The sequence below is a fragment of the Rattus norvegicus genome, chromosome 1, assembly GCF_021556685.1.
Source record: "Rattus norvegicus strain SHRSP/BbbUtx chromosome 1, alternate assembly SHRSP_T2T, whole genome shotgun sequence".
NCBI classification, from domain to species: Eukaryota; Metazoa; Chordata; class Mammalia; order Rodentia; family Muridae; genus Rattus; species Rattus norvegicus.
In genome coordinates, this window is record NC_141534.1 from 168685237 (window position 1) to 168712788 (window position 27552).

General features: G+C 47.2%; 1 protein-coding gene across 7 annotated transcripts in view; it reads left to right on the top strand.

The window, feature by feature from the left end:
• The window catches only part of Clpb (ClpB family mitochondrial disaggregase), a 122585-nt gene that overhangs the window by 76629 nt on the left and 18404 nt on the right, over positions 1–27552 (top strand). For 4 of the 7 annotated variants that reach the window (XR_015639221.1, XR_015639227.1, XM_087587223.1 and 1 more), the window contains 2 exon segments: positions 9743–9840; positions 21806–21920. Coding sequence is in view for 5 of the 7 variants with exons in the window: in XM_087587223.1 (XP_087443349.1) it covers positions 9743–9840; positions 21806–21920 (213 nt within the window). In the remaining 2 variants the exon portion in view is untranslated. 7 annotated transcript variants of the gene reach the window in all.

Below are 27552 nucleotides of genomic sequence, written 5' to 3' on the forward strand. Positions count from 1 at the left end.
TTCCCTCTTCTAATACCTACTAACTCTGAAAGGATGAGACTTATCATCTGCAGGCCCATGTGTGAAGAAGGGAACCAGAGCTTAGGGGCTTGCACAAGGGTCACCCTCATAAGTGCAGGATCCTTGCAGTATATTTTGATTAAGTTCTCATGAGCCAAATTCCACAGTCAACAGCCCCAGAGTTTCTACAGGGTAAAGTGGGTACCAGAATGTTGGTTGGCTGATGGATTGGTTGAATGGATCAGTGTTCGTCCCATTGAACTTGGCCGAGTGTCTGTAGCTTATGCCAAGAGGTATGGATTTTGTCTCATCTCCTAATGCACAGCTGTACACAGACATGTTCCCTCCCACTCAGTAACAAACTGCCTGGAACTCTTTCCTGGCTCATATTTACAAGAGAATGTGATAAATTCTGTATTGATCCCTCCTGTTCCACTGTAAATTTTGCAAAAGATGATTAAATAGAGCAATAGAGTCTGCAGGCATTGTGGCTCAATATGTTGTGGACTGGTGTATCGACCTCCTCCATCCAAAGGCAGCCTGCGCCTATCCCTGCTGCCCCAGACCAGTAATTAAAATCCTGTGAGACTGGGATTTAAAATCCAATCATATCCCTGAATCAAGCCTTCTAGCCTCCCCATGTGACGAGTGCAATAAGGTAACGGCAGGAGCATGTTTATGTCTGTGCTGAAGCAGTCCCCATAGGGTGGGTAAGAAATGGAGAGGTGGGGAGCCCTGCTGGCTAAATCACTTCACCCCGACACTACGGCAACTTGTAAGACAAGCTGCAGGTACATAAACAAGTCCCAGCCAAAGACCACAACTCAAGCTCTAAGAGTAAAACATCAAGTACAAAATTCACAAATCCGGTCTCGCTGTTTGCTCCTATTCCCACAGACAGTGTGGTTAGCTTCAGTGAGTGATTTGGTCCTGATTAAGCTACTTGGGGAATTTGGCAGCCGGGTGTGTGTGCGTCTCCACCAGAACTCTAAACTGAAGTTAGACTTCCTGAGTCCTGCAGTCAAGGCACAGGCTACTGTTGGAGATAGATGTGCCCACTCTCCACCTTCAGGATCAGGAGCTCCCTAGGAGCAAAGACATCATCTTACTCACTTTTGTATCCTTCATACCTGCCTAGCACTGTGGCAGACATAAAAAGGGCCTCTCAGAAAGTGCCGTAGAGAGAATAAGTGAATTATTAGTCTTAGTTAATATTGAAAAATAGGGCCTGGCTGGAGATGTGGATCAGGAGTTAAGATCACTTGCTGCTCATGCAGCACCCACATGGCGGCTCACAGCCATCTGTAACTTAACTCCATTTCCAAGGGATCTGACAGCCTCTTCTGGCCTTCATAGGCACCAGAAAAACATGTGGTGCAGAGACATACATGCAAACAAAATACCCATTTACATAAAATAAAAATCTAAACCAAATAGTAAACTGTGACATATCAGCGTCCACTTACACAAGTAACTGTTAATTCAGTGCATGAGCACTTCCAGTGCTGTGGAATTTGGTAGGCCATATTCTTTCTTCTTACTTTCTGATGCTTAGCAGGTCAACCATGGAAGGCATCAAGGGTCTTATTATTAACCTCCCGTTTCTGCACTGTAGCAGGCATGGTCTCAGAACTTTTTTTTTCCTCAAGATCAAACCACCAACCAATTCCTTGAGCCATTTTTCTCCCATGACTTCTCCTCCCTCCCTCCCCCCCCCGAGCTGGGGACCGAACCCAGGGCCTTGCGCTTGCTGGGCAAGCGCTCTACCACTGAGCTAAATCCCCAACCCCCTCCCATGACTTCTAAACCCTTCTCCACACCAGTTGTGTTTCCCAGAACAGTCTTTCGACTTTGTCTCTCTTCCAAAATCCATGACTCCTTGTCTATACTTTACCTCTTTAGTGTCAGTCTTCTGTCGGCATATTTGGTACCCTTCCCACCCTAATTACATCTGCAGATTTAGTGAGTGGCCCAGCCCCATGATGTCCATATCAGAAATAAACATGCTGAACACGACTAAACCTGCTTACTGTCACTGGAGACTTTTCTGGTCTGTCTTTTATCCCACCCCCACCTTCCCCTGGGGGTCTGGGTGCCTATTAGTCACTGACTGACATTCCATATGTTACTGGCATCCAGCCCACACTCCATTGTGACCACAAGCTTTTCCAGAGACATCCCATCAAATGATGAAGTCACGCTTTGCCCTAACTACCTGACTGAGCTCACAGGTAATCCTGATACAGATGGGACCCATCAGATGCCCAGCTGTCACCACCTCTTTCTAGAGGTTCACAAAGCCCTCTACTGATATGTTTGCTTCTGGTAATGTGGCAGCCTGTGGAAAGTTTATGATCGATGATGGCTTTTATCACTCAAAAAAGGAAAGGACTCAAAGACTACTTATTTTACTACATTTATTTATTTGCAGTGTGCATGTATGCACATGCCACAGCATACTTGTGGAGGACAGAGGACAACTTATGGGAATTGGTTCTCTCCTTCATCATATGAGTTCCTGGGCTCAAATACTAGTAACCTGGCTTGGTGGCAGGTTCCTTTACCTGCTAAGCCCAAGGACTAAGTTTGTCTTCTGCTCCTTTCAGCTGGGGCTGTGGTTTCTCTTCTTCTCCTCCTGCATAAGGGAAAGGGGCCAGTCCGTCTCCTCCTCCCTCTGTCCAACATTATCGGTTTCTCTCTAGTCTGTCTCCCCTGCTGCTTCCACTGTGTGCCAGTCTTTGGCCTGTTTGTTAACTGGGACTAATGGAGTTTCTGGGTGAGGCCATGAGGAACGTAGCTTTCTGTCCCCCAAAACTCCAGAAGACAGTGGAGCCACTCTGGCTGGCCATGGTAGGGGGCATTAAGGAGAGGTTTCTGGGTGATGTCCAGGAAGTTGAATTACTGTAGCTCACCATTTCCCTAGCCCAGAAAGGAACCCTGAATGGGTAGAAAGGACTTGCTAGGTACCCTTTCTACAGAAATGTCTGTCCCCAACTCACATTGAGAAACTCAGCTGTCTTCCTGGGGCCTGAAGCATCTAAGCACATTGGAAGGGAAGGGAAAAAAGATGTTCTTCTGTCTAAGTCATCAGACCTTTCTTTGGTGACACTTTGAGGTGGGATAGAGGAGCAGAGCTAGTTTCTTTTAAAAATTTCAAACATTTATGAAAGAGATTTGAATCCCTGTTTTAAATCTTAGCTTCCCTGTTTGCCTGCTATATGACCACAGGCAAATTATTTCAACTCTGAGCCTGTTTTCTCTTCGGGTCATGAATTATTCAGGCACAATATGAGACTGTGTACCCAGCAAATGTTAGCCCCTGTTCTTACTCTTCCAGCCGACCAAGACTGTCTGTAAAGTGGGAAAACAATACTCTCCTGCTTTCTTCACTGAATTGCTAAAGATTAAACCCATGGGTGTAGCCAGTAGAAAATGCAACATGGAACACATGTGTTATAACTACTCTTGGCTAAGGGATATATAGATATAGATATAGATACACACATGCCTGTAAGAGTTTGCACTGTGTGTGTGTTGCAGTGGTCATCATGTGGTGAATAAAGGACACTCCAGCTAAGGCCTCAGGAGTGTCCCCCTTACTTTTTCTCCTTTGTCACTCTCAAGTCTCAGACTCCTGCCTCTGTCTGGCCTCAGGAGATAAATAGACTGGCGGTGACAACTGATATGTAGCAGGCCACAACCAGAAAAGGGATTGAGGAGAACAAGAACCCAGAGTGGAGATTCCTGGCCACTGACTGGCCTAGAAGAATGTAGGTAATCAGGAAGACAAAGAGTAAGGCTCTGGACTGAAGGAACTATGCAGATTCCATATCAGAGAGTGGCATCTTTCTGAAAGCTTCCTTGATAGGGAGTTCACTACCAGAAATTATAGTCTACATAGGCACCTCTAGTCATGAAGGACATCTCTAATACACTGCTCACTGGAGATAGTAAAAGACATTTTAAAAGTCAGGACAAAGGGAGTGGGGAGCAGAGGTAAATGTGAAAAGGACGAGTAGATGAGAAAGTCTTTATAGAGATCACAGTCATCTTTTGTTCAACCATATTCAACTTTCTGTCTTACTCAGTCCTCATAAAGTCCAGAGAGGTAGGCAGTAAAGTAGTAAGCACAGCAGCCACCGGCAGAAGTGGCAGCTACCGGCAGAAGTGGCAGCCACCAGCAGGAGGTACTCCTCACCCAGCTGCTCCAGCTCTCGTGGGAAGTGCTTCTCTTCCCACCCACAGGACAGTAACATCTATGAAGATGCGTCCAGACCAGTCAAGAGTCTAAGGGCTCTTGCTCACAGGAACAAGGGGTAGATCACACACTTGCCCTCAGAAAGGCTCTTCCAACAAACCAAATAGCTGTGTTCAGTCAATCTCAAGATAAAGCTCCTGAATAGACGGTTTTTCCTGGCAAATAAGTGTCGGTACTGGGCCCTCTGCTGGTGTATAGCAAAGTGGGAAATAGTGACAGCCTTTAATGGAAGGAATCCTTGCAGGAAGACAGGCAGAAGGCTATGGGCGCATAGATGATGGTACCCACCTTTTGCTGAGTACTACCCCATCCTAAAACAGCCTGTGGGAGGGCTGTCGGGAAGCCTTTCTGGAGAAGACAGATTCAGTCTTAAAAAATGGAGTCAGTGGAGCCAGGGGATGCTCTATTCCAGATGCAGTTGAAGGAAATACTTGGGAATTAGAAGAGCTCATATGAGGGTCTTTCCCGTTCGGAGTGTGTGTGATTATGTCAAATCAAAGGCAGATGCTAGAGCAGAGAAGAGCTGCTCCCTAGGCACCAGTGAGCCAGGCCTCTCTCACCATCTTTACCTGGGTAAAGAGATGTCAGCCAGCAACCAGCACCATGCACAACCAACCGCCCCTACCCTACTTTCTGGGCCCGATCCCTATTGACAGATCCCCCAGAATCTGAAGGAATTCAAGACAAATGGTTAAGAGGATGGAGTTAATAAAATTTGAAAAATTGAGGCCTGTCACTCCACTAAACTTTTTTCAATACCACTGACAGAAACATATTTCCCCAATGAGTGACCTTCCACAGCTGTAGCGGGCAGGCACAGCCGCGCTGCCAGGAAGCTGGGCTGCTATTTATCAAATATTATAAGCTGGGACAACTAATCTGGAGCAGGAGAGAAAGGAGGGGTCCTGCACCACACTGCCTAGGGTGCTCCAGGTGTTTGCCCCAGCCCCAGACAGCCAGTGGGAGGTGACGGATGGCTTGCGATTAGCGCTCCCACCTCCTCCCAGCCCTCTCACTTGCTCCCAGAGGCCTGACCCTCTAGACCAGCTGCTTGGCCTGGAGGGGCCCTGGGTGGGAGGCAAGGGGAGGTCAGGCCAGGGCACGGGCCATCCTGATGCTCCCGGAGAGGGCAGCCGGGTGAGGCCCAGCATGGTTATTTATTGGAGTGTAATGGTTTGTGGCCGTTGGTCGTGAAGGTGAAATCGATCAGTGGTAGAAGTCAGGTTCTATCAATTATTAGAGCAATTAGTCAAGTCAGAGGGAGGGTATGAGGCTGGGGGAGTAATATTGGATGGACATTATCCAGGTGCCCCGGCCTAAGCCTTCCTAAAGTGGGGGCACATGTGCTGCCCTGGGGCTCGAGAACCTTGGAGAACCTGACTGGTTTCTCCCGGTAAGTAGCCTGACCCAAGAGTCTTCTGGACTGGAGCCAAGGCCCAGCACTGTAAAGGGAGTCCCTGTGCTGGCTGACCCAGGTGCAGAGATGTCCTACCTGTCCCTACCCCATGCTTTATGAGAAGTGACATGACTCCTGCTAGAAATTACTCAGTGGCCAATGTTTATGGCACACATTTTTCATTCTGTAAGCAAATATAGATCACTGACAGCACTTGTTTGGAGCAGCTAATCTCACCCTCTCTTCTTTCTTTCACTGCCTTTTTCTCACCTCCCACCCCCTATACCCATTCCTCTTCACCTTTCTCTAGTTCTTCTTCCTGGAGATCTCCTAATCCCCATTGCACAGAGCACATACTCCCCTCCTGGCATTGAGAAAGGAGAGGCTTCTCCATCACTCCCTTGAAGCTCCTGCCAAAGTTGTGCTATAGGGAAGAGAGGAATGCTGTCTGGCACTGGCTCCCCAGACCTTGCCAATCCCATTCAGTACCCAGCACCCAGAAAGCAGGGCCATGCCAAGAAAATAAACCCCACACGCTCTGGTCCTTCTTGAGCTCTGTGGTTCTTGTCTATCTGCCCATCCTTCAGCACAGGAGTCAGCCTCTGCCTGTGCTGTCATGCCCCCATAGCTCTTGGAGAACTGAATTTATACTAGACCCAAACTCAAAAAAGACCTGCTTCTAAAAAACAGGAAAAAATGTCTGCAAAGACTGGTCACAGGACTGAGGTGAGAATTTGAGAAGAGGTCTTAAAAAACTCAAAGGAATCAATGGCCAAGTTCCCAGTTACCACAGAACAGTAAGGAGGTATTAAAACAACAACAAAACAGATTTCCAGCACTCAGAATAACAGGACTCAATCAAGTTCAAGGGTGGGGTGGGCTATGTAATGAGTTTAAGGTTAGCTGTCTCTAAAGCCAAAAACAAGATGAGCATTGGAGAGGGGGCTAGAGAGAACAGACGTGCCAGGCAGCTCACAACCACTCAAGACCAGCTCCTCTGCCTCTCACCTCTAGGCAGCTGCCTCCCTCTGTCCCTCCCTGCTCAGGCACATGCGCGAGCGCGCACACGCACGCACACACACACACACACACACACAATTAAAGTAAATATTGGGGGGGGGGTTGTATATAAGGAAGAAACTGCCCATTGGCCTTGACAGTCCCCATTCTGCACTTAGTGCTGCTGCTGCTGCAGTGTCCAGTGAGTGTCAACTGATCTAAAAGAAAGAATGAGGCTCTATTTGAGCATCTTAAGTTCTTAAAAGACTAGAAACAGTAATGATGGTAAGCACTCACACACTCATTCCATTGGGCTGTGCAGGAGAGGGCTACCTTACTGGTTGGTGGTCAGTAGACACCAATGCTGAGGTAGGAAGATCCCTCCTTGCACCTTGCTGAGACACTCCCCTCATTTGGTGGGATTTCAGCAGTGGTGCATCATTGAGGGTGTGGAGAATTGAAATTAGTAAAACCCAGACCAGGGTCGACTTCTGGCTCAAAACAATAGGCCCGCTGCTAATGATTGCACTTGAGTCCAGTTTCCATGTCTGTATGTTGGAGATTTTGATTCCCCACGGTTGAAATGTTAGATGAAAAAACAAAAACATGCCAAGGGGGGTTGGGGATTTAGCTCAGTGGTAGAGCGCTTGCCCAGCAAGCACAAGGCCCTGGGTTCAGTCCCCAGCTCTGAAAAAAAAAGAAAAAAGAAAAAAAAATGCCAAGAACAAATATAGTGATCTGTAGACTCTTGTTACCGTCACTCCAGGGCATCTACTAAAAAGACATGAAGCATGCAGACCAGAGTTGGTCATGGTGGGGTACACAGCTAGTCCCAGTAGTCTGAAGCAGGAATAGTTGAGCCTAGGCATCCAAGACCACTTCAGAGAGAGCGGTGGGTGTGGCTACTTAATAGCCCATACCCATTAAGCACCCGGAGAACTATATGAGGAAGATCTCGAGTTCAAAATCAGTCTGAGCTATGTAGCAAGACAGTATCTCAGGAAAACAAAAGGCAAACACAAATACAACAGAGACATGTATGTGCTGTTTATGAAATAGATAAGAAAGGATGGTATCATCACAGAACAGAATATTATCCAGTCATGCTACCACATGAAGGAACCTTGGAAATATTGTGCCATGAAAGAAGCCACACACAGTGGTCACACATCACACGATTCCAGTTATATGAAATACCCACAAAGAGAGAAAGTCAAGCGTTGGAGGGAGGCGGGTGGTTGGTTAGGCTTTTTGTTTTGTTTTGGCGGGAGTTGATAGTTGGTATGGGGTTTCTTCGTGGGAAGGGAGTAAATTAGATATTAGTAATATTTATACAACCTGAGATTAAACACCAAATGGTATGCTGTAAAAGAGTGGATTTAGGGCTGGGAGATGGCTCACCAGTTAAGAACACTGGCTGCTCTTCCAGAGTACCTGGGTCTGATTCCTAGCATCCATGTTGTGACTCATCACAACTGCAGTGACACCCTCTCCTAGCCTCTTCATGCACCAGGCACCAGGGTTCTAGTTCTGGGAATGTGGTTCAGTAGTAGAGCACTTGCCTAAAGTGTGTGAGGCCCCACTCCCAGCACTGGTTTATGGGATATGAATTCTATATTAATAAAATATATATTAATATTTTTCCTAATAAAAAACAAAGATCATATATAATCTTGGGGGGGAGAAGTTGTTGTTGTAATTGTCGTTTATTTTGTTGAGACAATATCTCAATATGTAGCCTTGGCTGCCCTGGATCTTCTGTGTCAGCCACCCAAGTGCTGGCAGCATTAGGGTATATGCTACCATACCTGACTTAGTTTTTTCTTATTTAAAAGTTTCCTATGCCCCACCTCCTTCCCCTAAACATGCAAGCACTTATTAAATGTTTACAGTTATTGCTAAATTATGGAATCTAAAGAAGCAGAACTTGAGGGGGGAGATAAATGTTCCCAGAGGCTGGTTTGGAAAAACTGCTTTTGTTCCTGTCCACAGTGGTCGGTACCCACGCTGAGTGGGTCTCCATTATGCTCCTTTGGCCGTGATTAGTATAACTCCCCTTAACTTAAGTACATTTCTCTAGTAAAAAAGGAAATGTACAGGAAATGGAGTACCACAGCTGCAGTTAACATTGGAAGGTGTGCCTGTGAGGCAAGGCCAGCGCTGTCCTCAGGCTCCATTGCTCAGGGTTCACAAGATAGCTGGCATTTGTTACAGTAAGGGTTGGGAAGAGAATTGCCCAGAGATGGACAGTAGGAAGGAGAGTCTGGCAGTACAGGGAGTGAGAAGAGTCTTTCCTTGTCATTCCAAGCCTTGCCAAATACACGCCATACACTGGCTGATCTGTGCCAGCATTTAGAAACCCAAGCAGGCCAGAGCCAAGGTCTTGAGATGCCCACAACTCCCAGAGCACTTGGCTGACTCAGGCTGGCAGGAAAGAGAGAAGAGCTGGGTGTGATGCGTCACACCTATAACGCACACACACATGTGCGCACGCACTCACTCACTCATTAAGGAGGTTGAGAGAGAAGGCTTGCTTTGAGTTTGAGGCAGGCTTACTCTATATAACAAGTGCCAGGGCTGCATAAGGAGATTCTGTCTCAAAAGAGAAAAATAAAAGATAGGAAAGAACCAGGATAAGACCTTGAAGTTCCTACTCAGGCTGTTCTGTATTAGAAGGAACCTTCTATATGACTGTGAATCAGGGTTCCTTTGTGTGCAGTTACATTGGAAAATGTGAACATTTTAGTGAATGTATGTAAATATTTATGTATGAATTCGTGTTGGCATTGTGTTGGGTATATGAATTTATTTAGTTGTCGGATCCTGTTAGCATGTTTAGCTCTGTGGGTGTGGGTGCAGGTGTGTGTGGGTGTTGTTGTAGTAATAGTTGTAGAAGAAGGCCCTACTATCCTGACCTCTCTCCTTCCAGAGTAACTTGATATGTTTTTCCTGCATTCCTTCTGCAATCTCATAAATTTCCATGGAGATTCATACTGAAATTGAGGTGCTCAAGTCACCTGTACGTAAATACTGGGGACTCTCTAATCATTCATATAGCCTCTGACCATTTATCCTTCTTTTTCTGCCAGGAGCCAACCCCCTTCAGAGGAATGAGATGGGACACACACCCCTGGATTATGCCCGGGAAGGGGAGGTTATGAAGCTTCTGAAAACTTCTGAAACCAAGGTGAATAGAGAGGAGGCTATGGCGACTCCATGCATCATTTAACCTCCTATCCTTCTCTATGGGTGTTTTGCCTGTGTCTGTGCTATGTACTATGTGCATGCAGTGCCCCAAAGAGACTGCAAAAGGGCATTAGATCCCTGGAACCAGAGTTCAGACAATTGTTAGCAGTTATATGGGTGCTGGGAATAGAAACCAGGTCCTCTGCAAAAACAGTCAATGCTCTTAACTGTTGAGTGATCTCTCCAGCCCCATGACCTTCCACTTTTTAAATTACTTCAGGTTCCACACCTTCTTAGGTGATCTTTTGTTTTCTGATAACTGGTCTTACTACACAGCCATGGCTACACTCTCAGAGTAAGTTATCAAGACTAAAACAAATGCAGTTAACCACAGGATATATAGTATGTTCTGTGCAGAAATGACCCCAGACTGCATGTTGTTCTTGATCCTTTGTGGGTTTTTTTTTAGCCTGCAGATCAGCTGAAATGTTTTAAGACAATCCCAATTGCTGGGATTGCAGGCATGCATCACCAAGCCAACCCTTGATTATTGTCTGTTTAAATTCACACTTAGCCCTGGCCTTACCAAGAACAAGGTTTCTGGTCATTACCATGTAGAGGGGGAGGCCCAAGCCATTTGCAGCTTCTGAGAATTAACTCTTTTTTTCCTGGTTTCTTGAAAGGGTTTCTGTGTGTAGCCCTGGCTATCCTGGAACTCACCTTCTAGACCAGGCTGGCCTCAAATTCAGAGATCCACCTGCCTCTGCCTCCCAAGCGCCAGGGTTAAAGATATGTGCCACCACTACCTGGCTGTCATGTTCATTTTTCAGGTGATGGCCTCTTAGCTTCTTTTCAGCAGAAGGTACCAACCAAATGAAGTATTGAATAAAACATGAGTTCCTTAGGCCTCACATGCCCAACAGCTTCTGACAACATCCTTTCTCACCATAGCTCCTTAACCATTACCCTCCACACACGTGCCAGAGCCTAAGCAAGAGATCCTAATGCTATTTCCTCAACCAGACTTTCGAACGCCTAAACAATAAGACTAAGACTTCTATCTTCTGCAGTAACAGAACTTACCATTTGGGTACATTTGGGTAGAATCCAAGAACCAAGTCACAAATCTCAGATCTGGCAGGAACCTAGACATCAGATCTGTGATGGGAAATCTTAGGAAAGCAAAACAAATGAGTCAGAGGGAAATGGCCCTCTTCTGGTTGAAGGGAAGATGGCCCTGAGTGTCGCCCATGCATCACACACACTCTTTCCTCTTGGCAGCTGCAAGAGGACGCAGCTGTAGCATTAATATAAATTTCTGAAGTGTGAACCTGCTGGCTTGTTTTACTCCTGTAGATACTGGAGCCAGGGTTATGATGTGACGTGCTGTAGGTTCCATATTGAGTTTGCATCAAAACTGAAACTAGTGCACTTGACTACAAGGCGGGGCCTGGCCTGGAATCCCGGGCTTCTGAGTCCTGGTCTTTGCTCTTTCTGACACTGAGTTATTGTCCAAAGAGGTAATTCAGTATGACAGGTCCAACCTACTGGCAGATACTCTGCCAGCCTGAGATACCAAAGGCTTGGGTTCTTAGCCAAGCTCTGAAATGCCTACACGGCCTTGGGACAAGTGCTTTCCTCACCAAAACCCCAGTGACACTCCAGAAAAGAAAAAACACTAAACAAGAGTCCCTAAGATTCAGCTGGCTATCCGTGTGCATATTCATCAGGATGAGTGGAACTGTGCTGCTGGCGGTCATCCAAAATTTCAGTGGTTTGAACAACAAAGGCTTGCTTTGCCTTTTGCTGATGTTCACTGTTGCTGGGGGATGAAGGTAGGCTCTGCTCAACGAGGGCACTCAGACCCCACCCACCCTTAGAGCATACTCTCCCTCTACCCTACCCCAGCCTCATTTGCTGTTGCTTACCAGAGGGAAAGTATACTCTGGAGTGTCTTTAAGGTTTCAGTTCAGAGCTGACAAGTAGCACTTACCTCACAAGCCTGGCAGCCTGAGTTGGATCTCTAAAAATGCAGAAGGAGAGAATCAGCTCCACAAAATTGCCCTCTGACCTCTACAACCATAGCAACACGCCACAGCTGACTCTTCAGCGTGGAAGTCAGACCCTTTACTTCCCACAACTCATGGGCCAGAACTAACCATAAGAGCCTATCAAATCAAAGGGGCAAAAGAAGTAATCCCACCATTCTTGAAGACGAGGAGAGCTGGAACCCCTTGGTGGTCAACCTCACTTACTCCTTGTCTTAGGATAGTTTCCTCAAGGGAAGGGATGGGCTAAGAAATGATAGCTAGGGGCTGGGGATTTAGCTCAGTGGTAGAGCGCTTACCTAGGAAGCGCAAGGCCCTGGGTTCGGTCCCCAGCTCCGAAAAAAAGAACCAAAAAAAAAAAAAAAAAAAAGAAATGGTAGCTAGCTTTTCATAGCCCATCCAGATTGGACCAAAATGAGCTACTACATTCAAGGGGCTGTTGTTTCCCTCCAGATTGCATGTGTTCAGATTGCATGCCCTAGAGCAGCTGCACTGCCACTCAGGTCAGCTTCCCCACATGCTCTGATGAGATTTCTGTTGGTTCCAGATAGCCTTGGTACTGTATCCCCTCATCGAAGGAAAGACAGTACTGCACTTGCCAGAACACCTGTGGTGTGTCATGTGGCCTGACATAGGACAGGCACTGGTTGTGCAAAGATTTCTTTCAGAATGGACAAGCATCTTAGTGTCAGCACAGGTGGTTAGGGCCACTGAAGGCCACTTAACCAAGTGTGTTACCTCAGGGAGGTGGGCCATAGTATTAGCCTAGTACCACAGCTAGTACCAGAGTGAACAACCTGATGGCTGGATTCTTCTGTGCAGGCAGACCCTGTTAGAGCTCCAAGGGCAGCTGCACATGTCAGCAAATGTTGAGCCCTGAGACTCCATCTGTCGAGGACAGCAGTATGGTGGCCAGAATGCTTTGCCTTATAAAAGCAGAAGACAACGGGAGTATCTGGCTAGCAAGGAGAAGCTGCTCACTCCAAAGTGCAGGAGTGCTCTCAATGGGAGGAGTGAGACATTCAGTGTCAGAGCTCTTCCACAGCAGAAGGGCTTGCTTCTGTGGGGAGGCAAAACACCACTTAGAGGCCGCCAGTTTCCATAGCTTCACAGCCAGAAGTCTGTTCTCTAGTATCAGCTCTGTGCAGACATCAGCCAGTTGAGACCCCTCCGTCCTGAAGGCCAAGGCTCTCCACATCTCCACCTCATTGATCTGCTGTCTACATCATCTGTGGGTAGGTTGTTCTGTCTCTCCTTTCTCTTCTGCTAGTTTTCACCAAACTGCAAAATCTAGCTCTTTACAGCAGATTTTTGTGGGGAAAGCACTGCTTTAGAGCAGAGCTCCATCTTCAGCTGTCAGTAAGCAGAGCTGCCCCTAAGAGTTCTACTGTCAATTGCAGTGACTCAGACTTGGAGGGCACTGAGGCCCTGGCTTCGGGGTGTGTCTTTTGTGAGTGTCTGAAGGTTTCTGTGGCGGTAATGAAAACCACTGTGGTGACCAAAACCAACACCGGAAGGAAAGGGTTTCTATTCACACTTCCATCAAAAGCAATGAGAGGAGGAACTTACACAGGACAAGAACCCCTGAGGCAGGAGCCATGCTTATTGACTGACTCAGCCTGCTTTCTTTTTTTTTTTTTTTTTTTTTTTCCCCCGGAGCTGGGGACCGAACCCAGGGCCTTGCGCTTCCTAGGCAAGCGCTCTACCACTGAGCTAAATCCCCAACCCCGTCAGCCTGCTTTCTTAAAGACTCAGGACCACTAGCCCAAGTATGGCACTCCCCACAGTGAGCTGGGCCTCCCTCATCAATCATTAATTATGAACATGCCTTTCAGGCTTGCCTACAGCTCACTCTTATGGAGGCAGTTTCTTAATTGAGATCCCTTCCTCTCATTGACCCGCCCAGTTAACACAAAGCCAGCCAGCACAGTGTTACTGCTCTGCTCTGCTCTGCTCTGCTCCTTCTGTTCCTCCTGCATTGCACTCCACCACTACCCAGACCTCTTCCACCTTGACCTATATTCTCTAGTTAAATTATGCTCATTGTAGAAAATTTGTGAGTATCAGCATTATATGTCTGGTTACGGAAGATTTGGAATTTAGTAAGATGGGGAGAATTTAATATTATTTCACCTGTTTCTGAATGACAGCTCTGTGCTGGACTGTGGGCTAGATAGCCAAAAACAGATGAGTAAGTCACTCCTGGAGCTTGTTGCCTGACAGCTGGACAGAAGGCAGATGAGTCAGTGGTATTACTAGTCAAGAAAGGCTTCCTGGAAGAGAGGTCAACTCCCAGCCCAGTTGCACATAAAAGTATCCTAACCTGCTGCCTGCGTATAAGTGCTTTTCACATGCCATTCCTAGCCGTACTGATCAGGTACTGCTGTGCTCCTGACATACCCTTTCTGTATTCCCGTAACAAACTCGTGCAGCCACTCTTAATACCCGTCCCACAGATGGGAAGAAAGAAAGACATGACACACAGAAACCAGGTTGTCTGTGAGGGTCTTAATGTGCTTCTGTGTATTAACTCTTTCCAGACTTTATCTACGTCTCTTTACATAGGTGCCCTTTCTGCCTAAACCTACTGGCAACCATGTCTTATATGCCAACCAGACTTCCAAAACTGTGACACAGGACTTGTGGCATTGAATTTTCTCCATCTATTGTCAGATGCCAAATGGGATTGTGCCAGACTGAGGGATAGACTCTGCTGTCGTGTCCCTTCTGAATTATGACCTCATTTGTGTTACCTGCCTGGCCCAGAAGGTGATTCTGAAAGCTCCCCTCTCCCCTTACTATTAATGATTTCCACATATTTAAAATTATCCATAAGCCTGATTTTTTTTTTTACTTTATTCCTCCTCTTAAAATATATCACTGACTCTTAGGATCTGTCACCGTTAATCGGACGAAATGATTTTCTCAAAATGACTTCTTAGGTTCTCTAGGTCTCAGTGTTCTCCAGGTCTAAGTTTCTTTTACCTCCTGGGAAGATCCAAAGTGGGAGAGGCCCAGCCACTGTCCCTAGCTTGCTGTCCTACTGTGGGAGAGGCAGGCATTCTTAACTCAAAAACAAAAAACAAAAACCAACCCTGCCTCAGGAGGGATGCAAAGGGCTGGGGCACCCCGGAAAGCTTGCACTTCTTTTGGCAGAGTGAGCAAGGCAGGCTTAGAGAGGGGTTAGCCTAGATCTCACTTTGAATGATTTCAGTACATGGAGAGTTTAATACTTAACGCCTAGACCATCTTCATGTCCTGACTAAGGGATGAGAGTGAGGTAGAAATACATCTCTGCACATGACGGCAGATAAAACAAAAATATGGGGAGCTATCCCATGATGAATATTCAGCTGAGGGGGATGCGCGCATGCCAGCCGCAGCTCCTCTCCAGATCCTCACTCCACTGAGACTCACGAGGAATTTATTGCTCATTTTAATCACACCCAGAGAATGAATTGGCAGGAATATTAGGCAGATAGGCCCGTCCTATATATTTTATTTGCATATCCCAGTGGCAGCATCACAAGCATAATCTCTGGCTCTGTGTTTTTTCATTTGCTGCAGGGTAGCTGGAGATGTGGTGCTCCCCTGGGCCCACATCCCAGGCAGAGAACCTGGGTGCTCCCACCAGACCTGAGTGTAACTATGCAGGAGTGCTGGGGGGAGCACCCAGGAGGGTAGGGCGGGTACATCTTCCTCCCAGCAGCCTGCTCAGTGTGCCATGTTCTCTGCTGCACATCTCAGCACAACTACCTGCTTGCTGCCTCCGTAGCCTACTGTGGGCCACATAGGTGCTAGGTGCTGACTATGAGTTCTCTCCTCCACCCCTTCAAGAACGTATTGCTAAAATATATTCCTATAAGACAGGAATGCATATCAGAGACACAGTTTGTGTGCTTTCACAAACAAACACTCCTGATAAAGAAATCATCTCATTGCCTGCCCATTCCTAGCCTTTTCCCCTTTATTTTGTTCCAATTTCAGAAATCATGTAACAAGTTTCAATCAACTTTTCAGTTAGATGCCCAACTGTTAATATTTTAACACAGTGGTTGTATGTGTGTATGAATGGATGGACAGACAGAATTAATGTAATTATATATTACATAAAGTAAATATTTTAAGGTTATACTCATGCTGATTCTTTACTCTCCTGTGTATGTGGATTTTGTTGCTTTTGTTTATTTGTTTTAAAGCAAGATTTGGGGGTTGGGGGAGTTTCCAGCAGGGTTTCTCTGTGTAGCCTTATCTGTCCTGGAATTTACTTTGTAGACCAGACTGGCCTTGAACTCAGAATTCAGAGGTCCACCTGCCTCTGCTTCCAGAGTGCTGGGACTAAATGTATGCACCATCACCACCCAGTTTTGTTTTTACTTTTGGAGTTTGCTTTTTTTTTTCCCTGTGGTTAGGGATTGAACTCAGAACCTCAGGAGCACTGAGCACGTGCAGTATCACTGAGCAACATACTCAGCCCACATGTTTATATACTGTGAGCAGTCACCAAAATCAAAATATCAAATCACTGATACTAAGTCACCCTCCAGTGGTATTCAGATTCCCCAGCTCCCCAGTATTCTCTTTACAAAGGAAGAAAGTCTGGGTCTATGTTGGATTTAGTCATCATGTTCCTCTGAAAAGAACTTGTTTCCCAGCCTCCCCTTGTTTTTCATGATCTTGCCATTGTCACAGATATAGGCTGATACAGGCTGGTAATTTTGTAGAATGTCCTACTGTTTACTTCTGATTCAACTCATTAGATATTTCTGGCTAGAACACCCTCTGGTATTTATTTTACTGTGTATCCCAGAAGTAGAAACAAATAGAGCAAATTTGTGTTTTTAATCTCATCTCCATAATTAGACCTTAAACTCAGTGAAGATGGGTGCCTTCCCTCGTCACCAGGTAGAAAGTAACAGACTTAGAGGCAGCCTTCCTGGGTTAATGATCTGTGTCTCCTGCCACCAGCAGAGCTGGCTTGGATTCACTAATCTCCCTAAGACACGGTCAACTTCATAGAACTATGAGGATCAAATCACTGGCCCCACATCAGACAAGACCTGCCAGTGAGGGCCAAAACTAGAGACTAAAGTTTGCAGAGTGACAGGATATTTACTTCACTTTATGTCAAAGTCTCTCCCCAAAAAATACTGATTACAAAAGGGAGAGTGGCGGTGGGAGGACCTGGCAGTTACTTTATGCAAGGGATGGACGATCAGGAATCACGGGATTGTCAGCATCACATGCCCAGAGTCTGAGACCATCTCTCTCCTGGCTCCTGCTTCCCCTTCTCACTTTCTCTCTGGTCTCCTGAACCAACCAGCCATTTACAGACACATGCAGGTCAGATCACAGAAGGAAATGTAAGCCAGGTCTCTTGGCAGTGGTTGAAATCACCCCTGGCAGGATGGCTCTGGAGCCTGCAAAAGAAGTTGGGAACCTCTGGGATGACATTGGGAGATGAGATGTTATGCTTTGTCTTTTAAGACAGGGTTTCTCTGTGTAACAGCCCTGGCTGTCCTAGAACTCTGTGTAGACCAGGCTAACCTCAAATTCACAAAGATCTGCCTGCCTCTGCCTCTCTGCCTCTCTGCCTTTCTGCCTCTCTGCCTCTCTGCCTCTGCCTCTGCCTCCTGAGTGCTGGAATTAAAGGTGTGTGAATCTCTAGCACAAATAGGGGAGGGGACTGGAAAGGTAGAGAGTGGACTGTGGAAGGTGCCCTGTGGCCAGCCCTCTTCACTTAGAGTGTATTTTATGGGCTAGTACAAGAAGCTTTCAAGTCCCTTCCTACCCCTCTCACCTGTTCCATTTGATTGGCATCCATAGCTCTTTTTTATTTCCATTAATTTATTTATTCACTTTACATCCAGATCGCAACCCCCACATCTCCTCCCAGTCTCCCCCTCATGTGGCCCCTCCCCTTCACCTCTGAGAATGGGGAAGCCCCTTCTTGGGAACCAGTCCTCTCTGGCACCTCAAAGTCACTGCAGGACTAGGCACATCCTCTCCTACTGAGGCCAGACAAGACAGCCCAGTTAGGGGAGCAGGCTCCATAGGCAGACAACAGAGTTGGGGTAAACCCCCGTTCCAGTTGTTGGGGGACCTGCATGAAGACCAAGCTGCACATCTGTATATGTGGGGCTGGGGTGCCTCAACAAGGCAGTTTCTTTGTGTTGGATACCCTGGATTGCTGTGTTGTCATCTCTCCTACCCTAGTCTCTGTGCCTGCTAGTCCCCTGTGTTGTTCTTCCTACATTGTTCTTCCTGTCCCCACATTTCAGGCAGTCAAATGTCCTGACCAGGAGTTAAGTTCAGACTGACTTAGGAGTCAGAAGTATGAGGAACACCCAAGGGCACAGAGTAGCCAGTATCTCTGATGGCCTCACATCTCCAAGAGGGTTTGCAAATTTGGCTTGTTCCTCTACACCTCACAACCCCACTTTTGCTCAGGGACTTATTCTGGCCACCTACCACCACAGCGGCCCTCTCCTTACCAGCTTCATTGTCAAACCTGTCACCTAAGTCATGCTCAGTAATCAAGATGCTTATCATACACTTCTACCCAAAGCCCTCCCTTGTTGCACCACTCAGCCCTGCCACTCATCTCTGAGTGAGGCAGGCTTAGCTAGGCCTCCCAGCCCTTTCCTGTAAATGCACTCAGAGCCAGGAGTGCCATATTAAATCAAGACTGATGGAAACCAGGAGCTGCGATCAGCCAGCCAAGATACAGCATGGGGGCAGGCTGCTGCCAGCTCCAGGTGAGAGCATCTGAAGTTAATTGTTCCAGGCTTTTATTAAGATGGTCACTCCCCACACCTGCTCTCCTGGCAGCCCCTTCACAGGACCTCTCAGTCCACCCCCTTGCGTCTGTTACCTGCCATGTCTTCGAGATAAGTGGAACCCCACTAAAGCAGAGCCTTGAACTCAGTTCTGTAGCCTTTCCCCACGTGCCTTCCAAGAGCCAAGCGCAGCAGCCATGCTGAGCTCCTCCTCTCCCCCAGGCTGAACAAATACAAAGCAAGTGTTTTCCTTCTCCAGTTTGGTTTGGTTTGGTTTGGTTTGGTTTTTTTCCTACTGACTAACTTTCTACAATGCTGGGCTGAGGACAGTTGCCCTTAAAAAGAGGGTCATGCCTAGTATTGACAAGACCCAGTGTTCAATCCCTAGTAGTGTAAAACAATACAAACTAAAAGATGATTTCTTTTACACCTTGGCAAAACAACAGATAGCACTACACATAGCCTCATTTAATATCCAGTATAATACATCTTTTAGTTGTGTGTATGATACATATGTTTAGAAATACATATTCATGTACTTCGTGACGCACATGTGTGTGGAAGTCAAAGAACAACTTTCAGGAGTCTGTGCTCTACCCTAACTCTAGGCTGTGGGAGTTGAAAACAGGTTCTCAGATGTGCAACACAAGCAAGAGATTAGTTCTAATGGACCCTTTTCCCAACACCATCTAGGAAGCTCCCAAAATCCACCCAGTTCATTCAGACTCTCCCCCAGTGCTTCATAGTAATTAGAACTCTTGCCCTTTGTCCAAGAAATTAATGGGACTTCTAAAGCAACATAAGATCTTGACTCCAAAGGAGAGTTCTAGGAAGAAATGTTTTCTAGAGAGTACTCAGGGAACCATGATGGTCATACCTCAGTTCAAATAGCAGAATACAATCTCCTCAGGCTTTGCCTGACACAAGAGGAAAGGTATGTGCTGTGAGGCCCCCATAGATGGAAATAATGCAGACAGAATTCCATGTCATGTAAGGAAAACTGATGGCCAAAGAGGGCTGCCTCAAGTAGTCAGGGTGTCTCCAGAAAATGGGCCTGTGGAGACAGCACCCGCACACTGAGGTACCAAGAGAGGGCACCTTAAGAGGTGTTTCCAAGGCAGTGGGCATCGAGTGGACTTGGTTCCTGGATCTCTCTGGCACTAAAGCTAGAGCACCTCTTCTTTTAGTCTATGGATCTCTGCCTCTGATCAAATTAAATAAAAGGAGTCCTGTACTTTACTCTGCTCCACCCCCCACCCTCCCAAAAAAAACAGATTAGCTGATTGGATACTAAATGGAGTAAAGGGAAGTAGTTGTTGTGTTTGTTGGTTGGTTTGTTTGTTTTGATACAGGGTTTTTCTATGTAGCCCTGACTGTCTTGGGACTCTGAGCACCAGGCTAGCCTTGAGCTCACAGAGACCCAGCACCTGGTGGGAAGTAGCATTTACCCAAGGGCTGACATACAGCTCAGAGTAAAGTGCTTGCCCAGTGTGAGCAAGGACCCTAGGCTCAGTTGCCACTTGTGGGAGGAAAGGAAAGGAAGAGAGAAAATGTGCTCAGCGGGTAGGTGCTTGGAAGACATCTGAGTCACCTGACTACCACTTACTACCAACCCACATTTACTTCATGCCAGGCTCTGCCACATGCTTCTCTCATTTCCTCCTCAAGCATCCTAAAGTGTGGGTGCAAGCACCAGCTCCGTGATGAGGTGAGGAAACTGAGATCCTGAGAGGTTCTGACTACCCTAGTCTCTAGCTCTTAAATGGATGAGGTCATTGGAGTTCATATCTGTCTATAGAAAAGCTTGTTCTTCTGCCATATAATTGGTTTACCCTGAGCCAGAAGAGCCCAACTTCAGACTGGAGGTGACTCTGAAAATTGAGACACTGAACGAAGCGCTGAGTACAGTGCCTGGCACACAGCGGTGTGTAAATGCGCCCAGCCAATCCATTTCCTTCAGGGTCTGTCCAACAAGTTGGCACCATCCCTGCGAGTGTGTATGAGAGTAACTGTGTGTGTGTGTGTGTGTGTGTGTGTGTGAGAGAGAGAGAGAGAGAGAGAGAGAGAGAGAGAGAGAGAGAGAGAGAGAGGGAGACACTTGTCATCAGCACCTTCCAGCCCAGTGGGCCTGAGTGCTGAATGGCTGTGGACAGGGAGGAGGAAGAGGCAGATATATGGCTGGAGTTGGCAGAGCCAGGTGATGTATGTGGCGCCTGAGGGAGTTGCACAGTGACACTCTGGATTCCAGCCGGCAAGCGTCACTCCACTGGGATCAGCGCCGAATTATTGCTCCATATGAAACCGAGGACTGATGGGAGCTTTCAGTTACAGACTGATAGCAACAGCCAAAATTGGATTGTTTGCTATTTATTTTTTTTAACTTCTGTCAAGGTCACTACTATAACAGGAAAACACTACCCAAGCAGCAGGTATTTTTCTTCCACTCTACCCACAAGAACAATTTGCAAACACAACTTTTGTGACAGGGCCTTACCTTGGCAGCTCTCTTCCAAGAAAGATGCCCATGGTACTGTGACCTGGGGAGAAAAGGCACCTGAAGACCTGGCATTTGCTTCTCAGTTAGGATCTGTCTGGTTTGCTTCAGTGAATGTGTCCTCACCAAGTTCCTGCAGCCCCAACTCCCTGGTCACCAGTCCTCTACTTTCTTACCATCTCCTTCCTATACCCTGGAAAGCCACACCCAAGCAGCCCATATTTGTGTATCTTCCCGTCTGTGTGTCGACACCATCCTGTCTAGCAGTTCTCTCCTTCTTGTGTCTGTAAACAGTGACATAGACCACATGCTGCTGCTGGGCCAGAGTCCATGCCAGAGACAGCTAGAGCTTGCCTATAGGAAGCACTCTGGAGTCTGCACTTTAAAAAAAAAAAAAAAAAAAAAAGAGTGTAGCAAACTTTTCCAGGAGTAGTGTTAGTGAAAGGTACAGTAAGCACTTCATGCTCTCAAGCCATGAGGAAAGTCGTTTCTGCCCAAGAACTGTCTGTGATGAGGCTCTGCCTCCTGAACAGCAGGCTGGAGTGACCTAAAGTATCTCCGGTGGTTATAAGGCAGAGCAGGACCCTTGGAGCACCAATATCTGCAGGTTCCCGCCTCCCTGAACCTTTGCTCTTTTTCCCTTAGTACATGGAGAAGCAGAGGAAGCGTGAGGCAGAAGAACGGCGCCGCTTCCCACTGGAGCAGCGACTGAAGGAGCACATCATTGGCCAGGAGAGTGCCATTGCTACCGTTGGTGCTGGTGAGTCCTGTCCTCAGTGCCAGTAGGTGGGAGAGGTGCACAATTTGCTGCCCCAAAGCCAAAGATATGCAGTCTATATTCAGAGTTACTGTTTGCTGAGTACTACCTAGGAGTACTCTGCCTACAGTCTTAAGCTCTTGCATGTTTTAGGTCTTTTAGTCCTTAGAGCAGTGCTGTGAGCTGGTCACCATCAAACACCCCTATTCGTCATCTGTTCCCCTAGCCTCATCTCCCAGTTTAAGGTGGGACACCTGAGACTCAGAGAGGGATGGGAGCTGAGCTAGAACAAAACTTCAGTTTCTCTATGCCAGCTAGCCCAGGACTCAGTCCCAAACTGAGAATGGTTTGCCAGTAGCTGTATGACTGGATCTTACAGAAAACATCCCAAGAAACGCTGTCTTCCCACTGGTATAGGGCTTACTGCCATCCTGAAGCCCCTGCCAAGCACAGCTCTCTTTCAACAGATGTGCATAGCATATGCCACTGAAGGCAGGGGCCTCACCTTGTTCTACAACTCAGACCTGTTTCAGGGGGAGTTAAGGCAGGTGAGGCAGGGAAGCAGTTTCCTGTCCAGACTAAGGGGTCTCCCTTGGGACATGTGTTTCTCCAAGGATGTTTTCTGGGCAAGGGTCATAGCTTTAGACCTCAGTTTACACCTGTAGAGTCAGAACCCATTTTTCATGGTTTTTTGTTTGTTTGTTTTTTTTTTTTTGTTTTTTTTTTTTTTTTGATTCTTTTTTTCGGAGCTGGGGACCGAACCCAGGGCCTTGCGCTTCGTAGGTAAGCGCTCTACCACTGAGCTAAATCCCCAGCCCCCATTTTTCATGTTTTTAACAGGCTCCCGTCAGGCCACCTGCTGCTCAGCTAGAGTCTAACCCTCTATTTACATTGTCTTTGCCAGTCCTCCTGACTGGCCGCCCTTTACTCTCTAAGTATCTCATCCCGTTACACGCACCTCAGTATCTGCTCAGGACTCACCAGGCTCTGCGTACTAAGAAGGAACCTCATCAGGCTGGAATCTAGACATCTGCCCTCTTTGGCACATTCTAGCATTCTAGGGAAACATTAGGGAGTAACTAGAAAATAATGGCAGTTACCCCAAGACATGGTGAGCCCAATCTTTCTCTACCATCCTCATGTAGCATGAGAGCTCATGAGACCCTCATCAGGGGCCTGACTTTCAGCACACAAATGGAACCTAGGGACCAAAGCTGCCATCCCATCTGTAAGTCGGAGTCACGCAGATGCTGGGAAGAGCCACCACTTGGGCCCAGTCTGCACCTGGATGCTCCGTTCTAGTTCTGTCTCCAGCTGCTACCTAGGAGATGGGAATCACAGCCGAAGGCCTAACAGAACACTCTACTTGGAGTCTCACATCCACTTGGACTTGGACTACAGCTAACCTCACAACAACTGAGTGTCTTACAAACCCGTTTCCAATAGGCGTTCTCCTAATCTCTGGCCTCCACTCCTCAGCAGCCTCCCAAGCCCAGGAGCCAAAAAGCTTCTCAGAAATAGTGTTTCACATTTTCCTCTGTGCACTCCAGCTTCTTTGATATTACTTCCCTTGCCTCTATATCGAGGTGCCAACATCAATACCCCATGACTCAGAAGCCCATGTTTTCCTGTCTGTGCCACACAACCTAGTCCTATCCTCAAAATGTTGTCTTGGGTTGGGCCCTGTATTCCATTTCTTTCACCTGTAACTGGGCCTCCAGTCCCAACTTGCCTCTTCCCCAGCACTGAGCTGGCCTCTGATGCCTGTCTTACTGTCATCCCATTGCAATTGGCTCAGACTGGGTGATCTGCTCTCTGCCTCCAAGAACTGTTAGAATATGCATCCTGGGAACTACCGTCTCTCAAAGCCCCTCTTCTGTCTTCTGAACTCCCCATTAAGTCAGTGGTAAACTGGCTATCAGAAAGTCCCACTCCTTGCCCCATTGTATAGATTGGCCCTGCCAAGGCTCTGATGATCCTTTGGGGTCCTGGTTGTCCAGGGCTGTGCCTTTTTTTACTTTTGTTTATTGTGTCTCTGCCTTGCTGATGAGCCCTGCAGCTAGGATCACACTGAGAATGCCCTGCACTGAGTTCATTCCTCTATGACCAGCCCCAAAAGCTTCTGGATCCGCAAAAGAAGGAATAAGCAGCCTAGTGGCCTAGTCACAGCACGAGGCACTTTCTGGGTCTGAACTTGTGGTAAGCAAGCAATGCCCAGAGCCTCGGCACCCTAGAACCCCAGCAGGCATAGAAGGGTGGGCATATCTAGAGGCTATGTCAGGCTTCGGTGGGTTCTCTAAACTAATGTTGAATGTGTGCTAGGGACTACGTAGAGGGGGACAGAGCCTGGCACCCCATGGGTACCATGAGGATGGGCAGCCAGAGAAGTGCTACAGAATGAATTGATTTGATAAATGGCCATTTATTACCCTCACGAATTGGCTGAAACCAATTTCGGTCACATCAACCCCTGGTAAGTGCTGGGATATTGATTTGTGCAAAGTAATACAGTGAATTTATCAGTGTGATCCCCAGCTGCGGGGCCTCTAGCAAGGATGGCGCACAGTTACTGCCTTACAAATGGAGGAGCTCAAGTACCAGCCCGCAAACCAGACCCCATGGCCGCTCTTGTCCGTTAGGGTCATCACATGACACACCAGGCCAGCCTACTATCACAAGGGTATGGAAAGTGAGTCTCTCCTTCCAGAACCCTGAGCCGGTCTGGGTCAAGTGATGGAAGATGTCAGTCTTAGCTATCAGACTTGCTGGGAGCTAAGCACAAGTCCCACTCACCTCAGAAAGGCTGTCAGGTTAGCATGTTCAGAACTAGGCCTCCAATCACTGGACTCCTAGATAGAAACATACACTTTTTCTTGGCACCACCATCCTTCCTTTTCACCCGGTACAGTTCAAGTATCAAGTTCTGTCATTCTCTTCTACGGTTCTCAAACCAGACCTCTCTTCCTTTTCCTGTACTTTATTTAGTTACCTTATTGCTGCAATAAAATATCGTACAAGAGGCAAAGGCAAAGAAGAAAGGTTTTATTTGGGCTCATAGCTGAAGAATACAGTCCGTAGTTGCAGAGGGTCCTGGTGACAGGACCTTCATGCAGTTGGCAACAGAGAGTAGTTAATGCTGGTGTTAGCTCACGTCCTCCTTTTATTGAGTTTGAGATGCTTGCCCATGAAATGGTGCCATTCACAGATGAGGTGGGTCTTCCCACTACTGTTAACCTAGTCTAGATGATCCCTCACACAGGCATGGCCAGAGTCTTGTCACCTAGGTGAGTCTAGACCCTGTCAAGCTGACAGTACCAACCATCACATCCTAATTCTCTGATCTGACCACTATTGGCCTCTTTTCCTTCCCTTAGTGTCCCTGCTAGGCCAGAGTGATCTTTACAAAACACAAATTTAGGGCTGGAAAGATGGTTCAGTGGTTAAGAGCACTGGCTGCTCTTCCAAAGGACCCCAATTCAATTCCTGGCACCCACTTGGCAGCTCACAACTGTCTAACTCCAGTTTGAGAGGATCTGACACACAGAGTCAAAACACCAATGCACATAAATAAATCTTTAAAAAAAAAAACCACACAAATCTAAATCATTCCCTTGTCCTAACATGGTGTAAAGGACCTACTGCCACTGGCTGCCAACCTCCCTCACTTCCCCCGCTTGCTGCACTCACACCAACCACCACAGCCTGCCTTTGCCTTCCCACCTGACTCTGCCACTGCTGCCCTATCAGCCTATAGTTCTTTAGGCCTTCCTGTAACGAGGCTCCAACCCAGCCCTACACACTGCCTAACCCAATTCAGGAGCAATGGACTTGAGCTTCCTTGTGAGAGGCCAGATATGTTTGTGTTATCCCCATTGAAGCAGCTTATAAAATTAATTCACTTAGGTACTGTGGCCTATGGTAGCTCACAGCATACTGGAAAGGGAAATCTAGTGAGGTCATTAATTGCAGCATATTCCTTCACCTTTGATATTCTGGGTGGGCAGTAGGTCCGCCTGCACATACCTGGCAGCTTCAGAACTGTTTGTGTAAGGACATGGGCCTCACAGACATTCCCCCAGGTTCCAGCAGATTCTCTGAATCCCCTGCACTGCCTCACACAATTCATAGCTTCCACTGCACTTCTGCAGTAGGGCCTGCCCTTCCCAAAATGTCTTCCAGTTCTCAGGGCCATTCTCAAGAATGTGAACTCCTATCATTACATTAGTGGTTTGATATCTACTGTGTTTCTGTGGTTTTCTCTCAGAGATCAGGACCCTACCTTGTGTAAACTGTTTCCTAGGGTTGGGCCACAGCTATACAAAGGTTGAACAAAGCTGTACAGAGGTAAATGAAGACAGAGCCCTTTTTTCTCCTCTCCCTCTCCCTTTCTTCCTCTCCCTCTCCTCCCTCTCCCTCTCCCTCTCCCTCTCCCTCTCCCTCTCCCTCTCCCTCTCCCTCTCCCTCTCCCTCTCCCTGTGTAGCCCTGGCTGTCCTAGCACTCCCTCTGTAGACCAGGCTGGCCTCGATTTCACAGAGAGCCACCTGCCTCTGCCTCCAGAGTGCTGGGATTAAAGGTGTTGGCCACCACAGCCTGGCTACAAGAACCTTTTTGATACTGCTAGTTGACACAAGGGTGACACTCAACCTTTAGCATTGCTCCAAATGGCAGGTTCCCCTGGAATGCCACAGCATTGAATACTTGTGTGTCCAGATTACTAGGTTACTTTGAAAATCCTCACATGAGACCATTAGAACCTACCTAGAAGGGGGATGGACAGATGACTCAGCAGTTAAGAGCCCTGACTACTCTTCCAGAGGACCTGAGTTCAGGTCTCAGTACCCACATTGGGTGGCTCACAATGCCTATAACTCCAGCTTCAAGAGTCTGACACCCTCTTCTGTCCGCCAGCTACCTGCATTCATGGCATACACACATAAATAAAAATAAATTTAAAAATAAAGGAACTTATCAATAAGTGTGAGCCCAGGCTGCCCCTGAGCTTCAGTTGGGGAGAAGCAAAGCTCTGGGTTGAGAGTAGGCAGTCCTTTTCCCTCTTTACTTTTTCACATACCAGAGCCTTCCCAGAATGCCCTGTTATATCCCTTGTGCCTCAGGTATCCAGGTACTGCCATATTCTCTTAGCACATCCATCCCAGCTACAGCCCTCGGTCTTACCTCAGAGGCGCATGCCAAGTCCATGCCAAGAGCTTGCTTGCAGAAAGGATGCGTAAGGCTCCCTAGTGGGCTCAGAAGAGAACAGTAGCCTTTCCCCCAGGGTGGCAGAAATGACCTGCAGCACTGAGTCTCTTCCAGACACACTGTCCTCTGTAAAAGGGGATAAAAATCAGCCTGCATTTTTGCAGTCCCAGGCATACCAAGAGTTAATTTAGTCAACAAACATTAAGCCAGTGAGAGGCTAGTCTCAGAGATCCATAAGGAATTAGAGTGCCCAGAACCTGCTGGCCTTGCCCATAAAAGGGCACAGGTAGAGGAAACCCCTTATATTGATTCCCCATGTCTGGTTCCTAGTTTTCTCCTATATGAAACAGAGACATTATATACCACTTGGCATTATTACATTGTTGAAGGAGATGTTTGAAAAGGTGACATTGAACCAGGTAGTGGTGGCTCACA